Here is a 17,930-nt window from a genome sequence, read left to right as displayed (position 1 = left end):
GCACAATTTTTTTATACGATCAATATTCTCCGAGTTAAGGGGGAAAATAATGGAAGCGGAGGGGAAGCATAATTATTGAATTGTCTCATTTATTATTAATTTTACGACATAATTGTACATAAACAAAAATAAAGAGAATTATATTTTATACAATTTTTTAAACTTCCAATGAAACATCAACCAAACTAAGTATATAAAAGATATAAAAAGACATTATATGCATTAAGTTCATTTAATTTTATTAACTAATGGGTTCGATTGGTTGAATTTGTCTGTCGATATTTTAAGTTTTATGTCAGCTAATATATCGTGATGTTTCAACAATTTTTTTTAAATTCTGGACCCTGTTGGGGGGAATTTTCCCATTTCCCCCCTTGTAGACCCGCCACTGGTTCTCTCGAAAAATTGTAGTAAATCGTAATTGCAACAATTTCAGTTCTTACACTTTTTGTCGAAAAGTTGAAAATGGCGGAGATATTGAACAAAAACAATTGCTACAAAATCAATCAGGTCTTACGCTCGCACCTTTACCACATACGTACTACCTTAAATATTGATTTTATCAAAAAAATGTATGGCATCAAAATTATACAAAATTTAATTCTCTGCATTTTTGTGTACGTATATATTTGTTGTAAAACTAATAATAAACGAGATGATTCAATAATTCAATAATTATGCTACAACTGTCACTATTTTCCCCTCATTACTCGGAAAATATCAACCGCACGAAAAAAATTATAATAGATGAAACTATAGAAAATCGCATTTTCAACAATTTCAGTTTCTACACTTTTTGTCAAAAAATTGAAAATGGCGGAGATATTGAGCAAAAACGGTTCTCGTTTAAAATCAAGATGGCGGCTAACGCAACAGCGGAATTCAGTCGAAATTTTAAATTTATACTAATATTGACCCTCCCTAAAGATTATAAAAATAAAATTTGGGGCAGCTCCTAATGCAAGGTCAAATGCTATCCCGACTGGGCTATTATTTGATTATAGTATAGGTATAAATTAATTTTTGGTAAAATTTTCATTTTTATCCAAATAATACGGAAAATCTACGTCGTTTAATGATTAATGCACCTTAACCGAATCAGAAAAATATTCCCCAATTCATATCTGGAAGATTTAAGATTTCGACTTGGGGTTTTGAAAACAAATATAAATTTCATCCAAATTAAAATGAGTATGTAAATATTTAATTATATTTTCGTTGCTGCACAAAGGGACGAAAACCAGCTTCGAAGAACTGAAAGCTCTGAGGGAATTGAAAGAGCTGAGGGATTTGAAGCCAGGTAGGAAAATTTGTGTTTTTCGTGTAAGTCCACTGTTTTCATTGTTGCTCGTTTAGGCCAGTCGATTGTGCCAACGTGAAGTATTGTTATGTTTTTACTTATTTAATTTAAATAACTTAATGTGAAGTAAAAAACTTCCTGGTGTATTTGGTATAAAATTTAATTAAGAAATGAAATTCTAAAAAATCCGAAAGGATTACACTCATTGTTCAGAACGTTTTTGGACTTATCAGTCCATCATCAGTGAACTCCGTGTCCTTGCAAAATAGCTACAATGCCAAACACTGGTTGGGTTAAATGTTCAACCTACATTATAAATACAAAAAAATAATGTGACTTATAGTCGATCCAGGAACATGTGAATACTCAACTTTTATAATCAAGTATATTCAAATGGGAAATAAGCCACAATTTTATCTAAAAATGATTTTATTAACGTTTCGACGCCCAAGTCGGGTGTCGTTGTCAAAATACAAAATAATACTAAATAAACAAAAATGTTGTTGCTTAGTAAAAAATTCTTCTAATAATTTATTTAATCTGACTCATTTATATCGGCAATTCAGACACGTATTATACATTTTAAAGTAGACGACTTTAAAATGATATTGCCAATATTGATGAGTTGCGTTCCTGGGACGACTTTACTAAAAGATAGTTCATTCGATTACATGAAATCAATCCCACCTCAAGAATATCCGCCACAAAAAATCATAGCATGTGATCTGTCTTTAAAAAGACAACCAAATGCAACGGTGGCACTGAAATTCTCGCGTTAGAGATTCCATAGTAAATCACGAGGGAAAACCAGGAAAAACCTCGTGATACTATACCGACATCGTAAGTATTTGGGTTTACATTTAGTTTACTCTCAAAACTAATACCAAACTCTGACTTGATATTTTAAATTTTAAATAATACTAAAATACTAAATATGTACTAACTCGATATGTTACTGATTTACTAATTGTGGTATTTTCTTTCTATTGACTTCATCCTTTAATATGGGTAACCACATCCTACTGCATTCTACCGAGGAATTTGCGACACAATTCGTTTCATTTAACATAATTAGAGCCGCTTCTTTGATTTTTCTCTTTTTACTATCTGCTTCTTTTAGGACTATACTTGAATCTCTCCACTGAACTCTATGTTCATTATCCCATGCGTGTTGACATATTTGAGATCTATCAAATTCTCTATTTTTTATATAAGACTGATGTTCATTTACTCTAACGTCTAATGGTCTTGACGTTTCACCTATATAAAATTGTTCGCATTCACAAGGTATTTTATAAATACAATTCTTTGTTCTTTCTTGTTCACTGATAGGTTTAGTTTTAGATAGAATAGATCTCAATGTGTTTGTTGTTTTAAATGTTGTTGATATGTTGAATTTATTTCCTATTGTTTTAAGATTCTCGGATAGTCCTTTTACATATGGTATTGATATTTTCCTCGTATTATTTCTTGTGGAGAGATTCAAGTATAGTCCTAAAAGAAGCAGATAGTAAAAAGAGAAAAATCAAAGAAGAGGCTCTAATTATGTTAAATGAAACGAATTGTGTCGCAAATTCCTCGGTAGAATGCAGTAGGATGTGGTTACCCATATTAAAGGAGGAAGTCAATAGAAAGAAAATACCACAATTAGTAAATCAGTAACATATCGAGTTAGTACATATTTAGTATTTTAGTATTATTTAAAATTTAAAATATCAAGTCAGAGTTTGGTATTAGTTTTGAGAGTAAACTAAATGTAAACCCAAATACTTACGATGTCGGGATAGTATCACGAGGTTTTTCCTGGTTTTCCCTCGTGATTTACTATGGAATCTCTAACGCGAGAATTTCAGTGCCACCGTTGCATTTGGTTGTCTTTTTAAAGACAGATCACATGCTATGATTTTTTGTGGCGGATATTCTTGAGTTGGGATTGATTTCATGTAATCGGATGAACTATCTTTTAGTAAAGTCGTCCCAGGAACGCAACTCATCAATATTGGCAATATCATTTTAAAGTCGTCTACTTTAAAATGTATAATACGTGTCTGAATTGCCGATATAAATGAGTCAGATTAAATAAATTATTAGAAGAATTTTTTACTAAGCAACAACATTTTTGTTTATTTAGTATTATTTTGTATTTTGACAACGACACCCGACTTGGGCGTCGAAACGATAATAAAATCATTTTTAGATCAAATTGTGGCTTATTTCCCATTTGAATATACTTGATTATAAAAATGCCACAAGAAAATAGCTTCAGAACAACTCTACTTTTACATATAGACCAGTAAGAATCTGTGAAAAAACGTCTATTTTTGGATGTGAAAGGTGGCATTCGGATTTTTGCAGATAAAGTTAGGTGACACCTTGAGTAATAATAATTGACTTATGCTCCTTCCCAAATATGTACGGAACTTAATAAAAAAATTAAAATATTTAAAAATTTCGAAAAACGTCGATTTTTTTCTGCTTTCTTTGCTTATAACTATAAAACGAGTCGTTTTGGAACAAAGTCGTAGAGAAATAAAATAAAGATAATTGAATTTTGTATGATATACGACTGGTCAAAAATGTCTTAACGTATTACCTTTTCTGCAATATAGCAATAAATACAAAATAAGGAGGCAAAATACGCCTTTTGTTATTCAATGTTTTTAACCACTTTGGTTGCACTTAGAACCTTAGTAATTCGCTTAGGAAATTATTTGTTACATACTTAAACCGTGTACCAAATTTCATTAAAATCGACCTAATAGATTTTGCATAATAAATTTTCAATCTAGTTTTTAAAAAAGTTCAAATTTTTTAAAATCTTTCTGAACAAAAAGTAGACCATTTAGAAGTTGTCTAAATTTTTTACATATAAAGAGGTGCTCTACCTATCTAATACACTTTACAGAATTAAAATCGGATTATTTAAGGGGCCTCAGCAATGTTTTAAACTTATAAACAATTTTTTGACTTATAAACAAATAGCTTTGTTTAATAAAAAAAAAATTAATTTTTAGCAATGCAAATAATTAAAACCGGTATAATTTCACTTAAACTTTCAAATTCTGTCAGCAGAATTGCTATTTTATTTTTTAATCAAAAATTATTCGCGTCAAAAATTGCAATTTTTCGAATTTTTGAAAGTTCCACTGCGTTTATCTCGAAAACTATGCATCGTACGAAAAAACTTGTAAGAACATTTTTTGCTTAGAATTACCCAAGAAATACAAAAAAAAATATTTTATTTTCCGAAAAATCGATGTTATGTAATTCCTCAAGTTCTTTGTTTATATCAACCGTATCGACATCCGGATCAACTGTTACCCAACAAAATCGTGTTCTACGAGTCAAAAAATACATAAAAATCTTGGGTAAGTCCATCTAAATAAAGGAGCCCGTAGCACCCCCTCCTGGCCACAGGACTAATTTGTTTATAAGCCAAAAAATTGTTTATAAATTTAAAACATTACTGAGGCTGCTTAAATAATCCGATTTCAATTCTGTAAAGTGCATTAGATAGGTGGAATACTTCTTTATATGTAAAAAAATTGACAAATCTTTGTATGTTCTAGTTCTTGTTGTGCAAGATTTTAAAATATTTTAATTTTTTAAAAAAAGTTTAGATTGCAAAATTAATATTCAAAATCAATAATAGTAAGTAAATTTTAATGAAATTTGGTGTACGGTTTTAGCACATTACAAAAATTTTCTATGCGAATTAGGAAGGTTCCAAGTGTAACCTAAGTGATGGAAAATCATTGAATAAGGACAGGCTTGTTGTGCCCCCTTATTTTATATTTATTGCTATTTTGCAGCAAGGGTGATAAATTAAGACATTTTTAACCAATCGTATCTGATAGAAAATTTAATTATCTTTGTTTTATTCCTATACGACTTTGTTCCAAAATGAATCGTTTTAAAGTTATAAGCAAAAAAAGTAGAAAAAAACGAAATTTTTTGAAATTTTTAAATATTTTATTTTTTTTATTAATGTTCCGGGCATATTTGAGAAGGAGCATAGATCAATTATTATTAAAGAACTTATCACCTAACTTTATCCGCAAAAGTCTGAATGCCACCTCTCACATCCACCTAAAAACAGATCCTTACTGGTCTAATAGCTTTTTATTACGTCTGCTTTGGACCGCCTTAGGCATAAGCAATAAGCAAGCGTTAAGTGTTACAAAAATAAAAAAACAGCTGCAGATGAAAGAGTTGTTAAAGGATTTAGAAGAGAATAATAACGACAGCGCTAAACTATAAGGATACCTGAAAGCTCAACGAATGAAATTGACAATAGATCATGAGACACACACATTACAGAATTATATAGATGCAAGGAACGCACTGAAGAGGAAAAATGAGCAACAGAAAACATGCGAGATATTAAACAAGAAAAAAAGTAAATAAATAACGGAGCGAAATCTAGCAGGAAAACAAAATATACTGGAGATACCATAGGCTAATAAAGGTAAAGAGCTTGTCCAGAAATACAGAAATACAAAGCTAAATAAATGTACAGAGTTGCAATAAGACCATGATACTAGACTATAGTTAATAAAAGACTGAACTATAAAATATGAGTCATATTAAACGAATAATATATAGACTGGGACACTTAGAGAGAAGGAAAAACGACTTACTGATTGAGAAAGCAGACACTAAAAAACCAAGTAAACGGCCTACAGGCAGATGAGAATATGAGAAGACCAAATCATGAGAAAATGAGATTAATCAAAATCCTGAAAGTGAGAAACTGGAGTGACCACTATACAGATCAAAATAAATGGGAGCAAATAGTGACGAAAGCCAAGACATAAATAATAAACTTTAAACAATGTCCAAGAAGAATGTGAAGTGTGTCGCATTCATTCATTAAAACGTTGTTCCTATGTAGTACTGCATAGTCTTTTAAAGTGTTTTCTAGTTTCTTAGAAATAGGTATTGAAAACTTTTAGAAGTCATCATCTGTTCTTGGCATGTCTATACTAATCCCAGAAGGAACAGACCAATTTTTGATAATTTTTTATTTTGTTAAAATTTTCTTTGTTTAAAAAATTACTGAATCCATCTTGTGTTGTACTGACCAATAATAAATGCATCGTATATATCCGGAATAATATAAAATGGAAAACCTGAGTAGATACCATGAAACTAAATTAGCAGGAAAAATGCTGGAAATGTAGAAATGTTGTATGCACGAAATTTATTATCTTTTTGTATATGAAAAAAAATTTAATATTCTCTGAACGTCACAATCAGATTTTTTTATTTTATTCATATTTCAGACCATTTGTTTTAGTGCTCCAGAATATTCCATAATAAAATATTACACGTTTCATAGAATATTCAAATTTATCGATTTTGTGTATTTTATATAGTTTTGTTCGTTTATTTATGTTATTATTAGTGGTTTGCATAGGCGTTCAATGTCTCGTGCTGTTGAAATTGTTTTATTTATTTATTTATTTATTTAAAATATATTTATACTTAAATCGAACGTTCTGACCGTTAATTTTAAATAATATTTTTTCTGAATTTACTTGGTTTATTATGTACTTGGAATTTTATGTATGCAAATAACTTTACACACAATCGGATAAATGAAAGAATGCACATGAACGATCACATCAATCACTTATTTTGTATTTGCTGTATTTGTCTATAACAAACATTTGTTATTTATAGAAAAAGACAGCAAATATAAAATAAGTGATTGATGTTATCGTTCATGGGTATTCTTTCGTTTTTTTGACCTTTTTTTGTACATAAAATTTCCTACCTAGAAGGTCTTGTCAATAGTCTTTCAATGTCAAATTTCAATCAGTCCGTTTCCTACTGTCTTCAACATAACCATGTAGTTTGAAGCCAAGATGAAGACTCCATTATGGTTTAAATACACTTTATTCTTGTAACATTGACTTATTGTCGCTCTCGATGTAGCCGAAATGGCTAATTTTTTATATTGGTAAGGTCATTCGACCTACCTCAGTAGCTAGTTTCAACTACTTTGGATCTGAAGTAAGTAACCACATGTTTTAATTTTTCTTAACTGTTTAACAGTCAAAATTTCAACTTTGTCATTTTTATACAATGGTTTACTTATAACCTGATGATGGACTGATTAGTCGGAAAACGTTTGTTTGTATTGTACTAGGGATGTACCCACTTTAAGTCTAACTTGGATCTATTTTGGAAAATTTTAAGTAAATTATATACCATCTACAAGGGAAGATTTTTACTTCTTTAGTAATTTTTATTATGGTATACAGCCAATAAGAGGGATTCATTCCTTTTTATATTGGTTTATTGTTCTGCGTTCGATCATTAATATATAGGTATACATAAAATATATTTATATTTGAAGTATATTTGACGTCATTCATTTCTCTTTTCCGCAATTCGAATAAAATAATGCACATATTTTTTTTATTTATTTTTTTGTTTCTAGGTATTTATCTTATCATGAATATTAAATTATTGCCTGATTTTACACCAATTTTGTTGACGTTATTTTTCTAATTTTTTTCACGCCATCTCACTGGCCTATAATAGGTCGCTTTCGTCGTGGATTGTATCAGTGTACTTGAACAAAATTTATGTTTTTGTGTGAGTTTACGTATTGTATTAGGTAAAATGGAGTAATCCACATGAATTGGAAAATGACGATTGGTTAGTCGTTGTTGACTCATCCTATATAAGTAGCAGTATAAGAAATTCATAGTATTCCGTTATTTCAGTTGTATATTGTAATCTCGTGTCTTTATTTATAGTGGTTACGAAATTTTTGATATAACTATATAATTATATTTTAAGAACTCTGAGATTAAAAGGGAGGTATTATTAACTTTTAATAATAAATTATTAAAGTTAATGAATCAATACTTACGCCTTTTAAAAATACTTAATACTTCTTTACTACATTGGCTTCCATTTTAATAGCTGTACGCATATCATTAAAAATTAGAATTTTGATAATGATATTTTTTAATGTTTTAATAAAGAATTCTAATTAAAGAATGTCACTGATTATGCAACAATTTAACGTAACATCAATTAAAAAGATACGAACTATATTAATTGTTCAACATGTCCTCCATATTGGTCTATACTTTTCCTTGTTCGTATTTCCAACCGATTGTTTAAGTACATTTGGATGGATCTTTATTAATCTGACAGCTTCTTTTATTCTTCAACATGGTCAACAAGGTCACAAGTATTTCGTAGGAATATTGAGGACCAGTTATAAGGGCCATAATCAGATCATCTAAATTATCTCACATAATCTTCTGGGTGTCTAGATTGAAGTTTGGATACAAATTTTGTAGTATGTAGATTCTTACAATGTAGAATGTACCCTGTATAGTATAAAGGAAATCACATAAATGTCTTCTTTATAAAGAAATATTCTTCTTTATAAATTTAAATATCTTCTTTATAAAGTATAAAGCATAAAGAGATTTTAAAAATAGCCTAATAAAATAAAAAAAAGTCAAAATGTAAATTCGTACAGGTTAAAACAAATTTTATATCAAAGTTTAGGTGGGTACAAAAGATATTTTCAAGAAAGTATCCAAATCATACAAGGGGATCATTGTTTAAATAATTAAAAAGGAGTAATTTTTGCAAAAAAAAATACTTTTTTAACTGCTGAGGTAATTCACTTATTAATGAAGGTCTATGGGAGTTTTTTCTGGAGAGTTGAAGGGTAAATCTTTCACGTAAGACTTACTAAATTAAATTTGGCCCTATATTTATTAAAATAATTGTATATAAAACTTTAAAAACAAATTTGCAAAAAATTATGTTTAGCGTTTTAAATAAGCACTATAAAATATCTTATTTTAGAGGAAAAGTTGCGCTATGTTATCACTATTAATAAAAAAAAATTGGTCCAAAAATATTTAATATTTTTTGAGATATTAAATTTGTTTATTAAATGTTACTCTATTTTCAATTGCAAAAACGCGGTTGTTGCCAAAGAAATATTCACCTGCTTAGGATCACATTATTTTTACTTTTATGTATGTTTTCGATAAATGTGTTGTTAAATTCAAATTTCAATTAAATTCCCCCCTAAAAAGGTATTGAAAGTTATTAAAATTTGTTTATAATTTGCTTTTTAATAACGTCGCGGGGATTAAGTATTTTGAAATGCCGTTTTATAATTGGATTCCTTGGAATTTTTTACTAATTAACAAAATTTTTTTATCGTTTTTCTTCTTCTTTTTTTTTCTTGGAGTTATATTACTACGGGCCCTTTTAGAGTTAAATTTTATGAAGAATGTCGAATCTCTGAGTTGTAGATTCTAGACCTAAAAATATTAAGATTTAACTAAAATCTCTTAAATAAAATGTGGCTACTTACTGAGTTACAGGGTGTTTTATTTAAAAATTAAAAAATTATTGTTACCAAGTATTTTAAAACTATTTGACGTATCCTTATTATAATTGGCAGAAAGTGTGGCTATTATACACTCTACTAAATTGAGATTAATATACGTTTCTAGCTAGTGCCAGAGGCGTGCGACAGGGGATAGTGAATGATTGACCCTTCCCAAATTCTACGCCACTGAGTGAATTACTATTTTAGCGAAATTTTTCGATTCTCCAATACTTTTCATGTAAATAACTTTATTGGTATCGATAATGTCATCAGTTTGAGAGATATTGGAAGTTTAAAATGAATGAATGAATGAATCAAAATAACTATGCCGTTTCATTTTTAACGTCCAATATCTCGAAAACTAATTACTTAATCGTTACCAGTAAAGAGTATATTATTTACATAGAAACTATTCGAGAATCGAAAAATTTCGCTAAAATAGTAATTCCCTCAGTGGCGTAGAATTTGGGAAGGGTCAACCATTAACTATCCCCTATTGTACGCCTCTGGTAGTAGCTAGAAACTTTTATTTATCACAATTTAGTAGACTGTATAGTACCCACACTTTCTGCCAAGTATGATAAGGATACGTCAAATAGTTTGAAAGTACTTAGTAAAAATAATTTTTAAATTTTTAAATAAAACACCCTGTAACTCAGTAAGTAGCCACATTTTATTTAAGTTATTTTAGACCAATCTTAATATTTTTAGGTCTAGAATCTACAACTTAGAGATTCGACATTCTTAATGAAACTTAACCCTAACAGGGCCCGTAGTAATACAACTCCAAGAAAAAAAAGAAGAGGAAAAAAGACAAAAAAAGAATGTGTGTGTACTTTGTACGCACGTAAGAAGTTATACTTCTATTATATGATTTCAACAAAATCAATATACTTTAAACAGTTCCTCAACTACTTTCCAAAAATTTTTATTAAAACAATACCAAAAATTAAAAAAATAAAAGAATAAAACACACACAAACACATTGAAAAATGCCACAAATGATTTCTGAACAATAATTGTTGCCAACAATTTTAATTAAATACGTATTTTCTGAAAAAAATTATATAATAATATACTTACAATCATAAAATCTATAAAAAAAATAAAAAAATAACAATTTGCTTGGGGCTTGAACCCACTTCACGTCTACCGCGCCGTACGAGAGTTGAAGCGATTTCCCACTACACCACATTCGCGTATACGTCATGTGGGAATATACACAACCTAAACGTTTACACCATAACTTTTTGACATTTTGTTTATTTATATGAATTTAATCAAATTATTAGTTTGATTTTTGTCGAATTAAAATACAACAAAATATAGAGTAAGAAAACGATATATTAGATGAAGATTTGTAGAAAGTTTGTTCGTAATCAAATTATGTAAATTAAAGCATTGCCTACTAATAGGTAACTACATTATTTTTTTTTACATTTTCCAAATAGATAGGTATGAAGATAATTTTTTATTGGAATACAACTGAAACATTTATAATTACGTACCTGCGGCTTTTCAAAACTATTTAAAAAGTCACTATAATTATAAATTATTTATGTCCTCACAACAATAAAAACTAATATATACAATATTTTTGTTTACCGATAATTTCCATATTGAACAATTATTGACAGATCATTTCAACACCCAATCAGAGCCCGTATAACGACTAATACCATACTGTCGGTGTGCGCTTGCGCGCAGATCAATAAAATTTCACCCTCAATGAAATCGCGCCTAAAGAAATATAACTTCAAAAATTTGATAATTAGTGAAAAATTCCCAGGAACGCAATTATCGAAGCGGCATTTCAAAATATTTAATCCCCGCGACGTTATTAAAAAAAAACAAATTATGAAGAAATTTGAATAATTTCCAAATGCCATTTTAGGGGGAAGTTTAATTGAAATTTGAATTTATCAATACATTTATAGAAAATATACATAAAAATAAAAATAATAAGATTTAATACAGGTGAATATTTCTTTGGCAACAACCGCGTTTTTGCAATTGAAAATAGAGTAACATTTAATAAACAAATTCAATGCCTCAAAAAATATTAAATATTTTTGACCAATTTTTTTGATTAATAGTGATAACATAGCGCAACTTTTTCTGTAAAATAAGATATTTTATAGTGCTTATTTAAAACGCTAAAAATAATTTTTTGCAAATCTGTTTTTAAAGTTTTATGTATAATTATTTAAATAAATAGGGGGTTACATTTAATTTAGTAAGTCTTATGTGAAATATTTACCCTTCAACTTTGCAGAAAACAATCCAATAGACCTTCATTGGTAATTGAATGACCTCAGCAGTTAAAAAGGTAATTTTTTTGCAAAAATGACCCCTTTTTAATTATTTAAACAATGATCCCCTTGTATGATTTGGATACTTTCTTGAAAATATCTTTTGTACCCACCTAAACTTTGATATAAAATTTGTTTCAACCTGTACGAATTTACATTTTGATTTACATGTAGTGTAATTTTATTTTACTAGACTAAAAAGCAATTTTTACGAATGAAGCGAAATCTTATAAGATAATTAGGGCTGCCCCACGTAATCCACTAATACAAAAGTCTACCAGCTAGAAATTCATTTTTAGTCATGATAAAAGCCAGAAAAACTCTATAAAGCCAGAAATAAATAGCCTTTGATGGTCTTATTCCTGGATTCAAGCTTTTATACGTCTATTTCTTAAACTTAAATAAGCTTGGTTAAGAATATTATAATAATATTAATTCTTTTTACCTCAGTTGTACCTTATAGTCCAAGAGGCAGCGCTGAAAATTTTCTCTGAATTTACTAAAGCTAGTTATTTCACAGTTGATTACTGTGATTGTGTAGAGAAACATACTGCGCTCGGTCAAGCGGAACGTAGAACAGGTGGTACTGACAGCTTGTCAAATTTGCTTACCTGCGGAGGTAATTAAATCCATTTACTAAGGCTGAAAATCAGTACACACATTCTAAATTGAATATAAATAAAAGATTGTAGTCGGTCAGCTGTATGACGGGACAGAGCCGGTCGGTCGGCCCCAATGAATGAACAGGGTTATTCACTATATTTTGACCCCCTTGTAAACTGCTTTATTTACAGAATACAAAAAAAAAAGTGTCAAATACAAAAGTTATTCGATTTTTTAGTTATGATTTTTTGACATAAACATCGTACTAGTGACGGCATCCATCTGGGCGTGATGACGTAATCGACTATTTTTTTAAATGAGAATAGGGGTCGTGTGCTAGCTCATTTAAAAGGGTATTCAATTCCCTATTCAGTAATATAAACATTAACATGATTGTTTATACAAGGTGTCAAAAAAAATTTTAATGAAATTAATTGTTTAATTAGTAATTCAAAAAAAATTAACATGATTTTTTTATACAGGGTGTCCAATAAAAATTTTTAATTAAGTTAATTGTTTAAATAATAATTAAAAAAAAATTGGACACCCTGTATAAATAATGATCTTAATGTTTATATTACTGCATAGAGAATTAAATAACCTTTCAAATGAACTAGCACACGACCCCTATTCTCATTTAAAAAAATAGTCGATTACGTCATCATGTCCAGATGGTTGACGTCACTAGTACAAAATATATGTCAAAAAATCATAATTAGAAAATGGAATAACTTTTGTATTTTACATTTTTTTCTAATTCTGTAAATAAAGCAGTTTACAAGGGTGTCAAAATATAACCCTGTACATTCATTGGGGCCGACCGACCAACTCTGTCCCGTCATACAGCTGACTGACTATAATAACTTTTATTTATATTCAATTTAGAATGTGTGTACTGATTTCTGATTTTCAGCCTTAGTAAATGGGTTTAATTACCTCCGCAGGTAAGCAACTTTGACAAGCTGTCAGTACCACCTGTTCTACGTTTCACTTGACAGACCGCATTATGTTTCTCTACACAATCACGGTAATCAACTGTGAAAAAACTAGCTTTAGCAAATTCAGAGAGATTTTTCGGCGCTGCCTCTCCGTCTATTAATATATTACAGAAATAGATTTTGATATTTATCAATGTGAGCAAATTAACGAGAAAGAATTTGTCAATGGATGCAATAGCGACATCTATTTAATAAACGAGAAGTCTAAGATCCGAAAATCGAAAGACTTCTTACGTTTGAATCAAAATTCTGGTGACAACATGAAACCGGGCCTTCTACAATTTACAAGGCATTAGTGTGATAAAAGAATAGATATGGGGCAATCTAAAATATGTATTCTATACCATTTTACACCCGTAAATAATTTATCTATGTAAAAATCCAACGAATTTTTGGTTCCTACTACTCAAAATGTGACTATTAAAAGACAGAAGTACCTTAGTTCTACTACATCCAACCAAAAATTTGTTGTATTTTTACCTAGATAACTTGACGGGTCTGGAGCCTCGAATGTATATTTTAGATTCCCCCATGTCTATTTTTTTATCGTTCTGATGCCTTGTAAATTGTAGATAACTCAGATTCAGAGCGTCACCAAAATGTTGATTTCAACGTAAGAAATCTTTCGATTTTCGGATATAGACTTCTCGTTGTATTGAATATATTTTACTTTAAGAAGTTCTCTCTTTTTTATAATAACTTAAACAAATTGTACATATTTCTAGGAAGGGCAACAGCTTTTCCTCCACTACATCAGCCTAGCGAGCAACAACTAGCTTCGGCGCACGTGGTTCCTGGTGCTGTGACCTTCCAAGACAAGAGCGCGATGACCAAGATGACGTCAGCTAGTCCGGTCGGAACTCTAGCGTACGTCATCGAAGAGGAGGCATTGCTAGTTAGAGTTAATAATGGATGGCAATATGTTGCGGTAAGTAAAAACATAAAACATAGATTGCTTTCTTGTATTGGGTTAAAACATTCTCATCTATTCGCTGTGTACAAGTACTTGGAGGGGATATGAGAAACGATCGTGCGCGTATATTTCTTAAATAATTCATATTGTTAATTGAAATTGTCAAATTGACGTATACTTTATACCTACTGTCATTGAAGAAAATGGGATTTCGCAAATGATGTGTTATAAATTGAGACTATAAGTACAAAAGTGATGTAACCCACAATCCACAATTGTACCAAAACGCTTTTATTACAATAGAGTTATCCCTTATTTAAGTACTTTCAGATGCAGAGTGGCTCAAGCATTGGTTGCTCACTACACTCTGTATCTGAAAATTCTTAAATGAGGGATAACTTTAATGTAATAAAAGCGTTTTGGTAAAATTGTGGGTTGTGGACTTCACCACTTTTGCACTGATAGCCTCAATTGTAAAAATTATATGTTGCTCCAAAATATTGATATGATATGCAATTATTAAAGTGAATTTAATCAATGGTATTTTGCTTGTAGTAGAATGTTTACCTTTTAATAACATAATCTCAATCTTACTTTTTCTTCTCATTCTTTTTTGGGCTATGGCCTTGACAATTATCCAGTAACCAAGACTAATATAATTGGCCAATATAATTTAAAGTGCTAAAAATGTTGCTGAGCTATGAAACCAGGTGTCACTCTTCCGAACTGGCACGGTCCCAATATGTTCACGTAGATATTTTGCTAGTCTCCAAAATGTACAGACATCTATTTTCTTCTTCTTCATTTTGTATACACGTGACTCTGTCTCTTTTTTCATTGTGTCTTCAGTAAGTTATCGTTCCATCGTTTTCGTGGTCTTCTCACTGATCGTCTTCCTATTGGGGAACCGCCCCTCGCTGTTCTTACTACTCTATTTGTTGTCATTCGGTTTAGGTGGTCGTTTCTGTTTCTTACCCATTTATTAATATTGTTCACCCCTTATGTATATCCGTACTTCTAGCTCTGTCCCATAGAGTATTACCATCGATTTTTCGAACGGTTTTCATCTCCGCTGTTTCGAGCAATATTTTTGTCCTCTCTATGTCGGGTCGTGTTTCTGCCGCGTATGTCATTATTGGTCTGATGACTGTTTTATAAATTCTGTATTTCATTTCTTTTTCGATATTTTTATTTCTCAATATTGTGTCATTCAGGCAACTTGCGGCTCTGTTTGCTCTATTCACATGGTAAATTTTCTGGCAGTTATATTTAGTACGCACTTTAACGGTAAAATATTGCAAAACCTCTAAATTTTAAAGAACCACTTGGATTGACATGAAATTTGGCATACACATATCTAACAAGTCAAGGAAAAAAAGTGATATTGTGCCGATGTGTGCTTTTGCCCTAGGGGTGAGTTTCACCCCCTCTCGGGAGTGAAAAAATATATGTCCAAAATAATTCCGGAAATGGATAAACTGACTAATTCTAAGCAACTTTTGTCCTATAAAGTTTTTTTCACCAAGTCAATACTTTTCGAGTTATTTGCGAGTGAACATGTTCATTTTTCAACAAAATAACCACGTTTTTAGACGGTTTTTCGCAAATAACTCAAAAAGTAAGTATTTTGTCGAAAAAATATTCTTAGCAAAAATATAGCCTGTAAAAAAGTGAAGAAGATGGTGTAAATATTAGATCTCTATACTTAGCAGAAGCAGAGTTACTAGCTAATGAAAATATGTTCATATTCGTCAAATTCCAAAACGAATATTTTAACGTGATATAACCAAAAAATTAAGCACTTTTGAGGAAAACTCATTACAACTTTTTTTAAATGTTTAAAAAAAGCTTTATTTCCTACTCCTTCCAGGAATCTGCACTTCAGCTATTCTTCGTATTGGGTGATTAAGGTCTCGACGTTGAACATGACCAAACCATCTTAACCTATGCTCTCTCATTTTAGCATCAATTGGTGCCACACCTAGACTTTCCCTAATTTACTTATTTCTAATTTTATACTTCTTTGTCACTTCACTCATCCATCTAAGCATTCTCATTTCCGCCACATGCATTCATTGTTCCTCTTTCTTTTTCACTGGCCAACATGCAGTTCGCCCGTTATGCCCGTACATCATAGCCGGTCTTATGGCTGTTTTGTAGAATTTTCCCTTCAGCTTCATTGGAATTTTTCTGTCACACAACACACCACTCGCTTCTTTCCACTTCATCCATCCAGCCCTAATTATACTGCATGCATCTCCATCTATTTCTCCATTACTCTGTAATACCGATCCTAGGTACTTAAAACTATTGCTTTTCACAATCACTTCACCATCCAAGACACCATTTTATTTGTATTAACTCCATATTTAAATGAACATTCCAAATACTCTGTTTTTGTCTTACTAAGCTTTAAACCTTTTTCCACCAGAGCTTGTCTCCACTGTTCCAGTTTTTGTTCTAAGTCTCTTTCACTATTTCCTATTAACACTACATCATCAGCAAACATTAGGCACCATGGAATGCTACTCTGTAGTTTCGCTGTTATCTGGTCCAAAACTAATGAGAATAAATAAAGACTAAGCACCGAGCCTTGGTGCAATCCTACTTTCACCTAAAATTTATCAGTCTCTCCCACACCTGTCCTAACACTAGTCGTTACTCCCTCATACATACTCTCACAATCTTTACATATTCGCCAGAGACTCCTTTCTTATTGAGTGCCCACCACAGAATCTCTCGAGGAACTCTATCATATGCTTTCTCAAGATCAATGAATACCATATGAGCGTTGATCTGTTTATTCCTATATTTTGCAATTGCATCTGTTGTTGATCTGCTCTGCGTAAAGACTGCATAAAACAGGATGAAATATGCATAAGCGGCTGGTGATGGTCTCTGTATCGAAACTCAATCTTAAACTCTCTCTCTAAACTGTTTTTCTTAAACTTAGTATTCATTTATTTATTATATTATAATATAGCAAAACCTGGATTACAAATTTTGAGTCACCCACCCTGTATTAACGATTCCTTCCACGAGGGCTCTTATTATTTCTACCTTCTGTGTGTATTCCTATTTTTATTCATTATTTATTTCGAGCATTATCATTAATATGATATGCAAGTTCACATACGATACATTAACTAAATTCCTTTTCCTATGACAAAGCGTTTTCGTATACGCTGCATAATTTTCTGTAAGTGCTTTGTTTATGGCAGCACTCCATTGTGGAATGACTATGGAAATTTATCAATGCTATTTTACACCATTTGTCATTTTAACTTTCAAATTAAGCGTTCAATTACGTTTTTTAATGATACACTTGTCAAAGAGACTTCTTTTGATTTTATTTGTAGATACATATATAATAGGTATCGATATGTCGATCTTTATTTACCACCCTAAGAAGAAAAACGCA

At 30.6% G+C, this 17,930-nt stretch overlaps 1 protein-coding gene across 1 annotated transcript in view; it reads left to right on the top strand.

Moving 5' to 3' along the window:
* LOC114329174 (collagen alpha-1(XV) chain) overlaps window positions 1-17,930 on the top strand; it is a gene marked incomplete at its 5' end in the record, with an annotated part of 898,386 nt that overhangs the window by 770,372 nt on the left and 110,084 nt on the right. The window contains one exon of the mRNA XM_050657117.1: window positions 14,322-14,524. Coding sequence (XP_050513074.1) covers window positions 14,322-14,524 — 203 coding nt within the window. The remainder of the gene's footprint in view (window positions 1-14,321; window positions 14,525-17,930) is intronic.

Source organism: Diabrotica virgifera, chromosome 7 (assembly GCF_917563875.1).
Source record: "Diabrotica virgifera virgifera chromosome 7, PGI_DIABVI_V3a".
NCBI lineage: Eukaryota > Metazoa > Arthropoda > Insecta > Coleoptera > Chrysomelidae > Diabrotica > Diabrotica virgifera.
Note: the sequence above shows the minus strand (reverse complement) of the source record. Positions and strands in the feature narration are given on the sequence as shown.